This window comes from Macaca fascicularis, chromosome 4, assembly GCF_037993035.2.
Source record: "Macaca fascicularis isolate 582-1 chromosome 4, T2T-MFA8v1.1".
Classification (NCBI taxonomy): domain Eukaryota; kingdom Metazoa; phylum Chordata; class Mammalia; order Primates; family Cercopithecidae; genus Macaca; species Macaca fascicularis.
In genome coordinates this window covers 56940331-56957725 of record NC_088378.1, presented here as the reverse complement: position 1 = coordinate 56957725, position 17395 = coordinate 56940331, and the positions used below count along the sequence as shown (strand labels likewise).

General features: G+C 41.8%; 1 protein-coding gene across 5 annotated transcripts in view; it reads right to left on the bottom strand.

Annotated features, from left to right (window-relative positions):
* Positions 1-17395, bottom strand: part of UST (uronyl 2-sulfotransferase) — a 317208-nt gene that overhangs the window by 79372 nt on the left and 220441 nt on the right. The window contains exon 6 of one of the 5 annotated variants that reach the window (XM_074037210.1): positions 6078-6132. The exons of the other annotated variants lie outside the window; for them this stretch is intronic. Coding sequence (XP_073893311.1) covers positions 6082-6132 — 51 coding nt within the window. The 3' untranslated portion in view covers positions 6078-6081. The remainder of the gene's footprint in view (positions 1-6077; positions 6133-17395) is intronic. 5 annotated transcript variants of the gene reach the window in all.

Genomic DNA, 17395 nt, shown 5'->3' with positions numbered 1-17395 from the left:
GGGAGCAAAGGCTGCAAAACTTCCTGTTGGGTACTATGTTCAATATCTGGTGCGAAGATCAACAGAAGCTCAAACGGCATCATCATGCAATGCACCCTTGCAACAAACCTCCACATATACAACCTGAATCTAAAATAAAAATTCTAATTAAAAACATAAAAAACAAAGGCTGTGTCATAATAGCTTTTTTTTTTTCTCTTATTACTCTTTTCTTTCTCTTATTCATATTCCCTCCCCTTTTTAGATTAACTACCCATGAATCAGATCAAGGCTCTATAAACACACAAAAAATTCAAGTCACTAGAATAACTTCTACACACATAAATATGAAATGAAGAAGTACTAAAACAGAATTTCCCAGATCTATCTTTCCTCAAGTTGAGAACCAAAGCCAAAGAAAAGCAAATATACACTCAAGTTAAAATATGTTAATTACTCTGATGATGAAGAGATCAATTCCACTGAGTAAATGTAGAACTATATTTATTATTTAGACACACAAGGGAAAGAATCTGTAGGAGGAAAAGCAGAGTCTTCCTGGTGAAAAACTGATTAAATAGGGTAGGTGCGGTGGCTTGTGTCTATAATCCCAGCACTTTGAGAAGTTGGGGCAGGCAGATCACCTGAGGTCAGGAGTTCAAGACCAGCTTGGCCAACATGGCAAAACCCCAGCTCTACTAAAAATACAAAAATTAGCTGGGAATGGTGGCAGGTGCCTGTAGTCCCAACTACTTGGGAGGCTGAGGCAGGAGAGTCTCTTGAACCTGGGAGGTGGAGGCTGCAGTGAGCCAAGATCATGCCACTGCACTCCAGCCTTGGTGACAGAGTGAGATCCTGTCTCAGAAACAACAACAAACCTGATTAAACATATAATATTTAGGAGGGGGTCTTTCTCTTCCTCTGTCTTATCATGAACAGTTTTCAAAGCCAGAGAGTGGAAGAACCAATTCTCTTTGCTGACTGAGATAAACACTTTCAACGCTCAAGGTATAACACTCAATGAATGTAACATCTTTCAAAGCTGCTCTTACTGGGTTCCCAACATCTGCTGGGCACTGTGTTGTATGTAGTCCATCCCCACTCTGCCCCTTCCTCCTGCTGAATACACACTCCAGAGCTGGGACAGCAAATACCAATGCCCACAGGTGCCTGCCAGGTCATGTGAATGCATGAATAGGGCTCTGTACCTGCAGACACTGAGGGATGGAGAAACGCAGGGCAAGCCAGGAACGCACATGTCCTGTCTACAGGGGGCAGATGCTGTTCAGCTCCAGCCAGTCTCTGTCACACAAAATTTGTCCCAGCGTTGCCCAGTATTCTAACCTCTCAAGAGAAGTTAGAAATTTGGATTTGGATCTTTGTGTGAGATCTCTTAATTCTTAAATGTTGGTACTCAAACAAAAACAAAACCTGTACATGAAACAAAACACATCAGCAAGTCACATGTGACCCACAGGTAACTGGTTTATGCCCCATTGTCTTTAGTCATAGCCACTTCAAAATAAGATTTTATAATCTGCTGTAGTATGTTTCTGACAAGAATGATGCTGGTAGATAAGGAAAAAGCAGTGTTTGAAATACGACTAGAACACAGAGGATACCTGTGGAATAGAGAAGAAAACCCTGGCTTAGCCATCAGATGATCTGGGTTTGGGTCTTGCTTCCGTGCTAGCTGCTGAGTCACAATGGGTGAAGCACTCCATCTTTTTGAGCATCAGGTTTCTTACCTCTAAAATAAGGACAGGACTGAGGCTGGCACATTGGCTCACGCCTGGAATCCCAGCACTTTGGGAGGCCAAGGCGGGTGGATCACCTGAGGCCAGGAGTTCGAGACCAGCCTGGCCAACATGGCAAAACCCCATCTCTACTAAAAACACAAAAATTAGCCAAGAGTGGTGGTGTGCACCTATAATTCAAGCTACTTGGGAAGCTGAGGTAGGAGAACTGCTTGAATTTGGGAGGCGGAGGTTGCAGTGAGCCGAGATCGCCCCACTGCACTCCAGCCTGTGCGACAGTAAGACTGTCTCACACAGACACACAAAATAAGGATAGGACAAATTCTTTTACAGGATGGGTATGGGGATTAAAGAAAAAATATGTGAAAATGCTTTATAGACTACAAGATAGCATTACACAGAGGTAAGAGGTGAATAGGTACTTTGAGTTTTGAACCTATAGATTAAGGGCTATGAAGGGTTCAGCAACATTGGATGAAGTGGTCTTGGAAATGCAAGGACTTGAGGATTCATCTCGGCCCTGAAAGAGAAACTGCAGTGAGGGGGGCAAGGAAAAATGGGAAAAAGGAAAAGAGCCTGGTGGTGGGGACTGGGGACAGACAGGAAAAGCTGTGGAGTCTCAGAGAGTATGCTTTCCTTTATGAGAAAACAAAGTAGGACTGTAAAGACCACAATGAAACTCTTGACTAGCAAAGGGGTGAATATCTGCCTGGTGGATGATTTGCGGCAAATTTAAAATCATAGTTTGGTTTCCTAGTCTTGGAATAGTTTCAAGTGACCAACTGACCTCCTTACCCTTGAATCAGAGAAGAACAACTCATTTCAATATTAGTCCCCCAGAAAACACAACCAGAGGAGACCATGATGCTGGAATGCTTTCATGAACTGTAAGATTAAGCAGAGAGGCTCTTTGGATTGTCAGCAGTTTTCCACTATCAGAACCAACACTTTCTCCTATTAAAGTGAATACATTGTTTTTCATTAATTTACAACCATTCCACCAGGGCAGTAGAAAATTTTACTAGGTTGTTTACTAGCCCATTCTTGCATTGCTGTAAATATCTGAGGCTGGGCACTGGGGCTGGTGCCTGTAATCTCAGTACTTTGGGAGGCTGAGGCAAGTGGATCACCTGAGGCCAGAAGTTTGAGACCAGTCTGGCCAACGTGGTGAAACCTGTCTCGACCAAAACTTAGCCATTGCGGTGGTGCAGGCCTGTAGTCCCAGCTAGTGGGGAGGCTGAGGCTTGAACTTGGGAGGCAGAGGTTGCAGTGAGCCAAGATCATGCCACTGCATCCCAGCCTGGGTGACAGAGTGAGACTCTGTCTCGACAAAAAAAAGAAAAAAAAAAAAAAAAAAAAAAAAGGAAAGAAATATTCAAGACTGGGTAATTTATAAAGAAAAGAGGTTTAACTGACCCAGTGATCTGCAGGCTGTGCAGGAAGCATGGTGCTGGCATCTGCTCAGCTTCTAGGGAGGCCTCAGGAAGCTTCCAATCATGGCAGAAGGTAAAGTGGGAGGAGCCACATCACATGGTGAAAGCAGGAGCAAGTGAGAGTCAGGGGAGGAGGGGCCACACACTTTTAAATGGCCAGATCTCCTGAGAACTCACTCATTATCATGAGGTCAGCACCAAGGGGATGCTGCTAAACCATTCATGAGAAATTTGCCTCCATGATCCAAACACTTCCCACCAGGCCCCATCTCCAATACTGGGGATTACAATTCAACATGAGATTTGGGTGGGGGCAAATATACAAACAGTATCAGCTTGTTATTGGTTTTATCCTTTAGTAAGTCACACAAGTCTCTAAATTCTTTTATCCTTAACTTTTAGCACTAAAGTCTAGACCATTTCTCCAAGTATAATAAGCTTAAGGATGCTAGTTTGGTTTAAAAAACAGAGAAAAATAAAGTTTTAATATAAAACAATTTTTTTTTTTTTCAAAAAGAGTAACCAAATTTTTAGAAGCTACCACTGGAGAATTCTCAGTGGTCTTTGACTATTATGCAGATGGTGCCCAAGATCTTCCTGGCCCCCAGCCCAGGGCCACTCTCCTTTAGGAAGATTGTATATTTAGCTGGTGACATGTGCCACTAGGTCTTACGGACGGCTCAGGAGAAACTCATTCTTCTTATTCTACTTTCTTGCCCTGGCCTTGTTAGATGTAGAAATCGAACTTACGGACATTCAGAATTTGGGCATTTAAAATGTTAACTGACCTAGAAACAAACACACTAAGAAACAAATGTCATCTCCTTTGGTGCTCCTCCTTGCCAGTTGGGATTGGAGGAAGCAAGTGGTTATTAGCCTTGAATGCTGAGCTGCCCAAAGGGGTCTGTGGATAGAACTGCATTTCAATATAATTTGTTTTCTTTGTAATCCTAAGTATTCTATGATACGCATTTAAAAACATTCTGAGAAGAGGTCTATAGACTTCACTAGACTGCTAAAGAGGTTCATGACAAAAAAGAGGTTAAGATTCCCTCAAGTATTGGTTATTTCTTTCGTTGAGCAAGGGCCATCTGTGTGCTCCTGCTGTAAAATATATTTCCTGACCTGTACTCTCATGCTAGGTCTCTGGGGCCATGAAAAAAAGTCAACAGAAGATTATTTTCTACTGAGATTTTTAAAATTCTCCCTTAAATGCTTGGTTAAAACTTCAATTTCAAAGAGTTGGACAGCAAAACTACAACCACCACCAACACATTTTCATGCAAATAGAGTCCTCTGGGTGGTCCAAGTGCTTAAAGGAATCTGTATTTGCCATTTAATCTAGCACAGTGGTTCTCAAAGTGAGGTCCACAGACCCCCGGCAGGACTCTAAAACTCTTTCAGGGGTCCACAAGAACCAAGTGGTTTTCATAAGAATCCTAAGGTGTTCTTTGCTCTTTCGAACGTGTTGACATTTGTGTGGGTGGAGCAAAGCTATGATCATAAACAGCCAGCTCATTCACAAGAATGCAGACAGTGGACCAAAGTGTTCCACAGGCCATGGTATTCTTCACCATCATGCTCACAACAATAAAAACACCAGTTTAACTTAAGGATGCTCTTGATGGAGCAGTAAAAATTATTTATTGTTCTAAATGTCAACCCCTGAGTACTCATATTTTTAATATTATGTGAAGAGGTATGGGAAGTTTTTCTTAAAGCACTTCTGCTACTGACTTCCTGGCAGTTTGATGTAGTCTAAGGATACACTTTTCAGGGCAATATGCTTAAATGTATATAATAAACAGGATTACAAAGGAGACCTAAACTATTGAATTATTTATCAAAATACTACAAAGTTGTGATAGGTAATATACATGCTTGTTCAATGTATTGAATAACAAGATTTCTCAGTGGGTCTAATATCTACCATGACATTGATACAAGAATTATGTTAGTATGAAGGACTGAGACACCTTCTCTAATAATTGATATAAAATATCTATGAATTCTACTGGTGGCATGATAGGTACTGTTAATACTGCCATTGTTTGTTGCCTACGTTCAAAAATGAAGGAAACATTAAGTTGGTAAAACTATGATGCACTTTTTGCCACTATCATTCAGAGATCCTCTGTAATTTACCCATGAACTTTTTGTGGGGATCTGTGGACCCCAGGTAGAGAACACCTGCCTCAGAACACACTATTGATTCTTGACATAAATAGCATCCACAGTTACTCCTTGTCCTCTTACCTTATTTTTCTTAGCTTTCGGTCACCACCTGATATATATTAATTATCTCCCTCACCTCACTAGGATGTCAGCTCCATGACAGGTGGGGCTTTGCCTCACTTGTTCACTCCTGTTTCAGGGCTTAGGAGACTGCCAGCCCACAGGAGACGCTTAGCCAATATTTTCTTGAGTGAATGAATAGATACGATCAGCTTCCAAGTCTTACTGAGTCTACGTGGAACACTGCTCTTTCCACTTCTAGTTCCTGCTCCTAGGAGAGTGTCACTGTGTTGTTCAATATTTATGTCTCTTACAAATATTGTAGTTTGCAGCTAGTCTCATGATTTAATGTGAGTTGTTTTAGAGAGAAGTTGCTGCTTTAAAAGAACCTCTTAATCAATTAATGCCAAGCCTCTCTGCACTTTCCCTGGGAAGTCTGGGGATTGTTGGGATCCACTACTGTTTCCTACTGGCTTCCACAGAGAAAAGGCAAATAACTGAAACACAAGCCAGAATTTTCTGCAAAATCCCCAAAGTAAAGCTTTTGTGGGCTAAGATGGAAAATATGAATCTGAACGTCTGAATATCTGGGATTGTAATTTTATCCAGGAAAACACACTGGTGTCACATGAAAGAGGTCAAACAGCTAAATGGAAAAATACCATCTAGTTACCTTATCATGAAACATTTCCTTTGGCTTCTCGCTCTTCATAGGTTGATCTGCTTAACTATTTGGATTTAAAAGAAAGAAAGATCTCATGGTATCAAATCTTATTCTTTGTCTTCAAATACTTTTATCATAAAATCAGTTCCTGTTTATTATATAAAATATGGCCAAGCAAAAAGGACAATAAAAAGCTACCATAAATCTGCCACATCATAAATATTTTAAAATGAAAGATATAAAGAATATAAAAGTATGGTAGATATAAAAGTATGTTGGTGTACAGCACTTTTCAGTAATTTTTATACGAAAGTCTGTTTTTCTTACTGTGGGTTGTCCTGACTGTAATGCCGAACTCCAAATAAAATATTTAAAAGAACAAAGGAAGCAAAAGTCTTTGAACTTTCTTCCCCTATATGCTTAATTTTTTTTGTACTTAAATGTGAGATTTCTCCACAAAGAGGCCAATGTTTCTTTAGTTGGATTTTCATTGACTTAAGACATTCTTCCATCCAAATTCCAAATGGGGAGGGATGGAATGAACAAAGGAAAACTCATTCGATTATCCGAAAAACTCAGGAGAGTTTGTTATTTACCATGTGAATTGGTAACGTCTCACTGACTCCTTTATCTGAGGAAGCAGCATGAAGATGACACAGTGTCAGGTGAGACAGGTCCTTCAGCCTCTTTGATAAGAATGGGCAAGGACTGGATTAGCTTTGGTTTCTCAGTTTTATAGGCTCCCTTCTTGGAAGACTGAATGTCATTGCCTTAATTTAACACGGTCCCTGTTCACCTGGAAGGACTCATGATAGAGTTGGGAACCTATATTATCTCCTTTGGCACTTTTGCAGTTGGTAGAACAGATACTTCTGTTAATGCAATCCAAGTTTGTTTTCAGTTTCTCTGAACAAGGACAAAAGGAAATCCCTCTTGTTTTCCTTTTATTTTGGTAACAGTCTCATGGCTTACTTTTTAGTTTAATGCCCTAGTCTTCTTTTAAATCCATTTGTAAGTGTTGGTAACATGCTAATGCAGTTTATTAGAAGTAATAGAAACTCAGGACTTGGATTTCTTTTGGGGCTCAGCCACCTTCTTCAACAAAGAAGGCTCTGAAATTTCCAACCTCTTAATAATTTGTTCTCAGTTCTTCCCTCCCTTCACCATTCCTTCTGAATTTTTAAACTTTTTAATCAAGGTTTTCATTTGGGAGGGCCTTTACTGAAGTCAAATAATTCCACCTTCATGAAGTTCTCACAGACCAGAAGTAGCTTCCTCAGAAGTCTAGAGGCCTCAAATGATAGTAACAAAAACACTGAATTATGCGTCTCTTGTGTTTTCAAAGCCTTTCAACCTCTATTATCTCATTTTTATTGGCTGAGGAAGGACTGATGAGGTTTATGAGAAGGGCCATTCCAGAAGGAGCAGATGCTGGCTGTAAAGCTCATTGCTTGGGTCACTCCTTGTTGGGACAGGAGCATTGGAATAAGGGTGGGAGAGAGTGACAGACTTGGAGTTGCTGCCCAGTGGGTCAGTGAATTAACAGGAGCAGAGGGCAAGGAGGAGGAGGAGAGAAGGAACTGCATCCTTGGGAAAAGGCGAAGTCTACTTTGAAGGGTGTACTTGGAAATGATGAAGTGGAGTGGACTGGCATGTGGTTGGGAAGAGGTGGGGAGTGTGGGACAGTATTACATGTTGTAAGCATCTACAGCTTCAGGTTAGAGACCAGGGAAACATCCTCATCTGTCTTCCTGCCTATCTTTCGTAGAACACCAGAAGAAAGAAAGATGATTGTGGTTACAGGTGTTGCTATTGTTGCTTTTTGCTTTTTTTTTTTTTGAGACAGGGTCTTTCTCTCTCACCCAGGCTGGAGTCCAGTAATGTGATCTGGGCTAACTGCAACCTCCACCTCCCCAGTTCAAGCAATTCTTGTGCCTCAGCCTCCTGAGTAGCTGGGACTACAGGCACACGCCACCATGCTGGGCTAATTTTTGTATTTTTAGTAGAGACAGGGTTTTGCCATGTTAGCCAGGTTAGTCTCAAACTCCTGACCTCAAGTGATTCACCTGCCTTGAACTCCCAAAGTGCTGGACTTAACAGGCACGAGCCACCACACCCAGCCTGTTTTTTAAACAAATGGAGTAAACCAGGTGATTGACGCATGATGCAGGCTCTGCCTAACTGTTCAATGTCAAGTTTCAGTTCTTGCTACCTCCTGCCTCACACTTTATACCCCAGCATCCTTCACTGCCTTTAGTTCCTCCTCTGTATCAAGCTATTTCAAGTTACACCCTCTCAGTTTGGACCTTGTACTCATCCTGCAAGATTCAACTCAGGTGACACCTCCTCCAGGAAGCCTCACAGACATGAGCTCCCCATACCTCTGGTGGTGCTCCTAGATAAAGCTCTGATGTTAGAACCCTAGTTATGTGTGTGGCTCTCTCCTTAGACAATTCCTTGAGAGGATAGTCCATATCTTGTTTTTGAAGCCCTAGCCCTCACCACTGAGCTTGGCACAAAGTAGATGCCCATGTCTGTCTGGCTGAACGAATACACGTCCAATGAAGAAAACACGCAATGAAGAAGATCAAGAGGTTTGGAGCTAGAGATGTCACTGCAATGTTAGTGTCATGGCAGTAGGAATTCTCGTTCTATTCACCGATGTTTCCCAAATGGTGGAAAACGTGCCTGTCACACAGTGGGTTCTGAAACAGAACTTTTAAAATAAATTAAGAAGGAAGAAACATTTTTGGAAGTGATGTACAAGTGGCAAGTTACAGATTATTTTGCCATGTCAAAAGATTTTAAAGAGCTTTTCTTGAGGGCAAGCGTTCTTTTCATGAGAGACCTGCTTTTTCATCTGGAAGGAAGCTTCAAGGCACAAATTCTTCTGCAGCTTATTCATGTGCAGTGGAAATATTTTTTTTTTTAATTATTCACATTACACAGTCTGAAGTGAGCCTAAGATCCGAGTCTTCTGAAGTCTCAGGGCCATGTAGGGCACACCACTTGGTGCAGAGACTGCAGCGCCCTGTCCATCCTGACCCCTCCTGGGTTGTACTTTGCAGAGCTAAGCTCTCAGGCCCCAAGACACAGTGAGAGAAGAGCCTAGAGATCTGGAAGCTTCTGCATACCTCCCTGCTTCCAGGCAGCATGCATATTTCATTTTCTAGGCAAGCTGGGAGGATAAACAATTTCCCAATAAACTGAGAGTGGCTAGGGAGGTAAGTAATTAATGTATCTCCTGGTTTGTGGGTGGGAGTGGGCAGGAAGCACATCAACCAGATCCCTGCGCTGTAATGGATGTTACAGTTCTCTTAAAAGGTCATCTTGAGGTTAAAACACATTTTTCCAATAGTGTCCGCCATTATAAATGTAAGATTCAGGAAGACCAGGAAGATACAACTGTATGAAGCACAATCTTTTGTATTATTTTGTAGACGTCACCAATCCCTAATCATCAGTAGGGTGACGATGTATATCAATCAGCATCACCTTCAACCGTGAATATTTACTGAGCAGTGCGGTATGCATGACACTGCAAAGACAGGGATCTTAAAGTGATTGCGCTCTCTGTCCTTGAGGAACTTTCTATCCAGGTAGGGAGACATAAAAATAATGACGACGGCAATACAGGGAAAGGCAAAACACAGGGCCTGGCAAGCTCTCCACAGGGATTCTGAGGAGGAGGGTGGTTTCAGGAATTTTTTGCATCAGAAATGTGCCGGGGAATCATGATGCCAATTGTGTGTAGCAGAGAGGTTGGAGAGTCGGCTGTAGTGTCAGATGACCCGGCTTCAAATCAGTGGTGTACTGGCAGATGCGTAACAACCATCTTTTGAGAAACAAGCAAACAAAGGCCTGATGTGTAGCATACGCAGATTTCCATGGTGTAAATACTCCTACATGGCCACATTTTCAAGCTACAGGCTTTGTGTCAACTGACTAGCGCAATTCCTAAAAATTTAAAAATTGACTCAGAATTAGTCTGTGCCAGCTCTAACACACCACTAGCTGAAATCCAGGCTCTGTTACTAGTAGTATGAACTGAGGCAAGTTACTTAACCTCTGTAATCCTTGGCATCTCATCTGCAAAACATGTATAATAATATCAATCTTGGGGGATGCTATAAAAATTAAATGAGATATTACATGTGTGGCAGCCATGAATCTCTCCCACTGCAGGAAGAGTAAGTAACCAATGGTCCCAGCTGCTTTGTTCTGATTTTATCACCTCATTTGTGCCAAGGCCGTGCTTCCTGTAGGCTAATATCAGGCAGTGACTAGTGTGACAAGTTGTCTAAGGCAGGCCCATTCCTGCAACACACAGGACTCCTCTGATGAATGACCTTGGCTGACAACTTCCCCTTGGCCTGTCTGAAACTTTCTTAAAACTGCACTGTGTTCTGAGGCTCTCCTTACCCAATAGTCCTTCCCCTGTTCTTTATAGGAATCAGACCTACTATGGGTCCGATGGCTCTTCCTGCCTCCTTTTCCCTTCACAGGCATTTCCCCCAATAAATCTCTTGCACATCCAATTTCATCTTGGCCTCTGCATCTTGAAGGAGCCCTTTGGGTTGTGTATATGGTATGTGCTCAGTAAGTATTTATTTTTTTCAAAGAAGACTGATGTGGAATCTCCTTGCCCTTTAGGTTCTGAGGACCTACCTCTTCCTTTGCTAAGTGATCCTGAAAGAGAACGTGACAATCCTTACCACCCACACATACCTCTGCATGCCTCACCAGGCCAATGCAGACCAGACTTCCCCACCACTATCTTCACTTTTTTCCACATCTTTCTTGCCCCATATGCATATCCATCTTGCTTCTACCCTTGTCACTAAATGGAAACTGCTCTTGCCAAGATTAGTAGAAATCTAATGGTTACATTTTCTATTCTCATTTTAGATGTTGTTCCTTGAAGCTTCTGACAGTCATGAACCTCTCAGAACTTTTTTCCTCTGATTCTCTGACACCACCACATCTCTATATTGTACTCTTCCTGGGACTCTTGTTCAGTTTTTGTTGTTGTTGTTTTGCTTCTAAGTCCTCAATTGGTGCTAAAAAATGGGTGACTCTGGGCTCTTTTATCGTCATCCCTGATACACATCCCATGGCTCTAATTCATCAACTTCAGCAAATAATTACTGAGCACCAACATTGTTCCAGACATGATCTCAACCTTCACTGAATATCTTAGTAGATTGATTACCCTCTCTTTGGATACTGATAACTTCCAATTCCACATATTCAGCCCAGCCCACTTTTCTGCCTGCTGGATGTCTTCATTCGTATGTACTTCAAACACCCGAAACTCAGCATATCCAAAGCAGAATTTATTTTTCCTGCACATCTGTCCCTTTATTCCCTACCCTCAGCATCAGCTTACTTGCATCAGCTTGCAAGTACCTTGGAGTACCTTGCATCAGCTTACTCCAACTAGAAACCTAGAATAATCCTGAACGCCTCTTCGTCCTTTAGCTCCATAGTCAATTACTCATGAGACAATTGTTGATCTTATTACATAGACATGTCTTAATCTATCCATTCCTTTTGGTCTCGTGTACTATGACAATCCTATTCCAACCCAAAATCATTTATTTTGCTCTACTCCAAACATCTTCCCCTTGCATAAGATTCTAAATGAAAATCTTGGCTGAGTGCAGTGGCTTATGCCTGTAATCCCAGCACTTTGGGAGTGCTGGAAGGAAGACAGCACTTTCAAGGCAGGAAGGCAGGAAGTGCCAGAAGATGGCTTAAGGCCAGGAGTCAGGACCAGCCTGGGAAACATAGCAAGGCCCCATTAGCTGGGGCAGTGCACACCTGTAGCCCTAGCTACTTGGGACGCTGAGGTGGGAGGACTGCTTGAGCCCAGGGGTTGGAGGCTGCAGTGAGCTATGATTGTGCCACTGCACTCCAGCTTGCAAGACAGAATGAGACCTTGTCTCTAAAAAACAAATAAATTAATTAAAAATAAATAAATGCAAATCCGATCGTGTCATGATGCCTAGGACTTTTTATTGTCTTTAGCATAAAGTTTCAAATATTTAGAATATCTTTTTAAGGCCTTCGATGATCGATCTATTGGGTGTGTGATATGAAACCTCTCCAGCTTTCATATCACACCCCTGTTCTCATCCATATGAGATTCTTGTAGTACCTGGCACCCTTGACCTATGCACATATTGTTCCCACAGCTTGAGAATCTCTCCCTATTACTTGTTTAATGTCTGTTTTCCCTGATAGATTATATACTCTGGGACGGCTAGAACCACATCTGTGTTTTTCATTAGTGCATTCTCAACATCTGCTAAAGGGCTGGCTACAGACTAGGTGCTGTGCATTTGTTGAAAGGAAGAATGAAGGAATTGACCATATCAGGATATAAGTAGTCTAAACATTTATGCACATGATGTACATAATCAGTTGCAGATGGATAGATTACTGAAAAGATGTTGGTAACAAAATGCCAGACCCACCAGGTCTATTTATATTTAAAGGAAAGAACCCAGGAAGAACAGTTTAATTTTTTTTTAAAAAAGAACAACTCAAATTTCAGTCACTGGCATTGATGTTAGCATGTGAGTGTCTGCACACATGCATGTGTACACTGTGTGATGTGGGGGTGGTGGCTATAGGGTCTCCTATGGTGATTTGGTCACCTTGAAGACTACGTCCTCGTTTTCTGGACAGGAATGAGGTTGCACTAGGCCGTCTTCAGAAGTAGATTGGTGAACAACAGATCGGAACAGTTTAGGAAACAGCTGTCATTTCTGGGTTTTATCATTTTGTTTCAGAAGTTAACATACACTGTTTTCAGACATTCTTCTACTTCACAAATTTGTTCTTGACATTTTATTTCCTAAATTCTTTTTTCCTGGTAAACACCCCATAGGGCTCAGCCTTTGCTGGCAACATGACAGCAGGGGTTAACTGTGTGGTGTTTCCAACCCTCCTGCTCCAGCCGTAACAACCCAAATGACTGGCTGAGATGAGATAACCTCTATGTTTCTTTTCTGCCTTGAAATATTGTGACTAATTGAGGTATGATTTTTTTTTCCTTTTATTAACTCCATGGGATCCCATGTTAAAAGACCTTGATGACAAATCCCGTTCTTCCATTTGGCTTCTTGCTTCTGATTGTTTTCATTCCTGCCTTGTTCCTAGCCTCCTTCTCTACTGTGCCAATGATGGTCGGCTCACAGGTCAAGGGCCTACCCAGTATGACTCCATTCCAAGAGCCGCTGGTAAAAATGTTTAATTGCTTCTTGCCACAGCTTTGTCACTTGCAAAAAGGGACTAATAAGGCTATCCTGGCGAATAGCACATTCTTGGAAGACGGTTGACTTAATGAGGTGTTGTGAGTTTTTTAAAGCGAAAAGCCCTTTGAAAACTTGGTGTTAACTGATGCCGTAATGTAAAATTATTTATTTTGACTCAGTCTTAAAATTCTTAGTGCTCAATATGGCTTTGCAGATAAATCAAATACAGATTGTGCTCTGCAGAAATCTGACTTTCTCTAATAATATTTAGAGAGAATTAGATGAGGTGTCTTTTATCAAAAACATTTAAATCAATACTGGATTAAAAAGGGAGGCCCAAGTAGTTTTAGGCACAGGGAATGAAACAAATAATATCTTGCCCCCGTTTAGAAGAGCTTTCCCAGGAAAAGGAAACCTTTTTGAAAATTAAACTCTGAAGATTTGCTGGACTAATGACGACATTTTATTTACCTGTAATGATTAGTATCTAAAAGCAAGTGCTCATAAACCTCAAGTTTAAAAGCACTGTTAAGGCTCCTAAGCATAACAGAAGTGTTTCTTTTTGATAATAACATATTAGTTTGAGTAAACTGGTATAGCTTAATTTCATCAGCTGTAATGGAGTGATGTACTCTGACACCCTCTGTACCCTGGGTAGAAACTGTAAGACTGAACAAGCAAGAATTAATTTTGCTGAGGATAACGAAGCATCCTACTATGGTTTCAATATGGTCGCTCCAGAACTCAGGTGTTGCCAAAGTGGTAGTATTAGGAAGTGGGCCTTTAAGAGGTGATTGGGCCATGGGGTCTCTTCCCTTGTGAATGGGACTAGGTGGCCTTATAAAAGGGCTTGACAGGTCGGGTGTGGTGGCTCATGCCAGTAGCCCAGCACTTTGGGAGGCCGAGCTGGGTGGATCAGTTGAGGTCAGGTGTTCAAGACCAGCCCGGCCAACATGGAGCAACCCCGACTCTACTAAAAGTAAAAAAAATTAGCCAGGTGTGGTGGTGCATGCCTGTAGTCCCAGCTACTTGGAGGGCTGAGGCAGGAGAATCACCTGAACCCAGGATGCAGAGGTTGCAGTGAGGCAAAATAGCACCATGGCATTCCAGCCTGGGGGACAGTGTGAGACTCTGTCTCAAAAAAAAAAAAAAAAAAAAAAGGGTTTGATGGAGGGAGTTCAACTCGCTTTCCCTTCTGCCTCCTTCTTCAGTGTGAGGACACAGCATTCTTCTCCTCCAGAAGAACCATCTTAGAAGCAGACAGAAGCCCTCACCAGAAAACTGAACCTGCTGGCACTTTGATCTTGGACTTCACAGTCTCCAGAACTGTGAGAAAGAAATTTCTTCTCTTCATACATTACCCAGTGTCAGGTATTTTGTTACAGCAGCACAAACAGATAAAGACATATTCATTTTATAGCCTAGAAAGATGTGTCCAGCTTAATCAACAGCAGTGACCCAGAGGCACCAGAGATGCTTGCATAGAAAATACAGATATGCAAATGTATAGGAATGAAAAATACGCAAAGGAGGCACTGATGTGATCATATATTTTTCAAACTGTGAATCAATCAAATATGTATGCATTTAATCATTTACTGAGCTAATAATCTTTAAGCACTTATTATGTGTCAGACCCTGTGTGTGTGTCCAGGTGCTGAAGAAGTACAGGTGAAAAAGACAGGATCCCTGGCCACACGCAGCAAATTCTAAGACCTTCCTATGTGAAAATCTCCATGGAGGCAATTGGATGTAAATAAAGCAGTGAAGACGGCACCTGCCCTTCAAGAGCTGACAAGTCAGGCTGGGAAGGACTAAGGAATCAATGAGAGCGTCACATAGGACAAAAAGAAGCAGTTCGGCATAGTGGTGAAGAGCAAGGCTTCTGCAGCCCGTCTGCCTGGGTAAGCATCCTGGTTCTATCACTTAAGGGAGGCGGTTTCACTCTAGGCAAGCTACTTAACCTCTCTGAGCATCAGGATTCTCAACTCTAAAATAAGATCCCAGTCACACCTTTTCATAAGATCATTGTGAGGATTAAGTTGAGGATTCTAGTGCTAAATAGTACCTGGAACATAGTGTAACTTCATGAAAAAGAAATGGGGTAAAGCACATGGGCAACTGGAATTCCAGAAAAAGGAGAGCATCTCAAAGGTTGGGATCACAAGAGATGGCAGATGAGAATTTGAACGATGGATAGGAGGTGGAGAGAGAAAAGACAAAGAATGTCTTTCAGGCCAGGTGCGGTGACTCATGTCTGTAATCCCAGCACTTTGGGAGCCCCAGATGGGAGGATCACTTGAGCTTAAGAGTTTGAGACCAGCCTGGGCAACATATCGAGACCTCATTCAACAACAACAACAACAAAATTACGAAAATTAGTCAGTCGTGGTGGGTCGTGCTTGTAGTCCCAGCTACTTGGGAGGCTGAGGCAAAAGGATGTTTTGAACCTGGGAGGTAGAGGCTGCAGTGAGCTGAGATCCTAACCACTGCACTCCAACAGAGGTAACACAGGGAGATCCTGTCTCAAAAAAGAAGAAAAAGACAAAAAAGGCCTTTCAAGGTCTTAGGGTATCAGCATAAGGACAAGAATAGAGATGAGGATGAGCTTTTTCTGAAAGATGATGTCAGAAGCTTGTTTGGATCAGTGTTTATTTGGGAAAGCAGTAAGTCAGGGCTGGCAGGATAGGTCCAGATTGTTAAAAGCCTTGAAAGCCAGAGAAAGGCCTATAGAATTCATCGCGGTGGGCAAAAGTCACCGAGCTTCTTGAGCAATAAATTAAATGATATGCTGTGAAGTGCTCTTTTGGGAGGCTAATCTGGCAGCGCTAAGCTGAAAGAGATGGAGAGTGTCTGGAATTTAAGGAGAGCTGTTAGGAGGCATGGAAGAGTTGAAAAAAGTTCCAAAAAAAAAAAAAGTTGAAAAAAGACTGGTGTTGGCAGCAGCCGTGGAGAGAAGATGGGGACATTTGAGAGACATTCTACAGAAAAAATAAAAAGAGTTTCACTGCCGATTAGACTGACTAGATGAAGGAAATAACTCTTTTTAAAAAATCAAGAGCATGGTATATAGGGTATATAGGAGATATATGTATGTTATTCAAAAGTTTTAAGTAACAAGCAGTCATATTGGACAAAAATGGATAAGGCAAGATGTATGAAACTGACCGTACAAATTCTTATCGGATACCCAAGAGAGACTGTGAGTCCTTGATAAAGATGAAGGACCAAAGGACTTATGGAAGGAAAGGAATATTGTGAGGCACAATGAGCCCATTTGGGATGGGCCAGACACGAAACCCACCATTCCAATCAAAGAGTTACCCAAGCTTTAACACCTGGGCTTTGCACATAAAGGTAAAAGGCATATGCTGATTTATGAAATTAATAACCTAAATTTAAAGAGGGAAGCAGCTGGAAATAACAAAGTTAAAATCTTAGATACATCTTAAGCCAAAACAATTCAAGTGAGGGGGTTTATTTCCTCCCTCCAACTTAGTTTCCAAAAATAAAGGGAAAAAAAAGTCGCTGCTTACCACACAGAGCTAAGAGTGGGCATGGCAGGAAGTACAGTGTCATCACTTTGAAGTTCTCAAGGCCAAAACTTTAAAGAGAAACATCGTGCAATCAAGCATCAACATTCTTCGCAAGGATCTTGGCATATTTGCTTCCACATTTGTAGCTGAATGGATGGACTGAAAATTGCTCAACAGGGTCTTAGTCAAAGATTTCTCCCTTTTCCAATGTCAAGTGAGCTCAGGGTCAATTCAAAGACCTTTCCAGTCCTTTTGTAGCAGCCAACAGGAAGCCAAAGAAGGCTTCAACAGAAGTCAGGGAGATGTGAAGTCTCCGTGTCACAGGTGAACGAGCCCTAGCCAAAGACCATCTAGGCTTGGAGCAATTCAATTTTACATCTGCTGTCATAATTAAAGCAAAGCAAAACGGGTACCTCACATGACTTTAAGCCTCCAGTTGTTTTTCCTCTTTCCTTTGTATTGCAGAACTGTGAATTATGGTTCTAGCCTGCATTTATGACAATTTGTTAAATGTGGTCACTGAGGAACT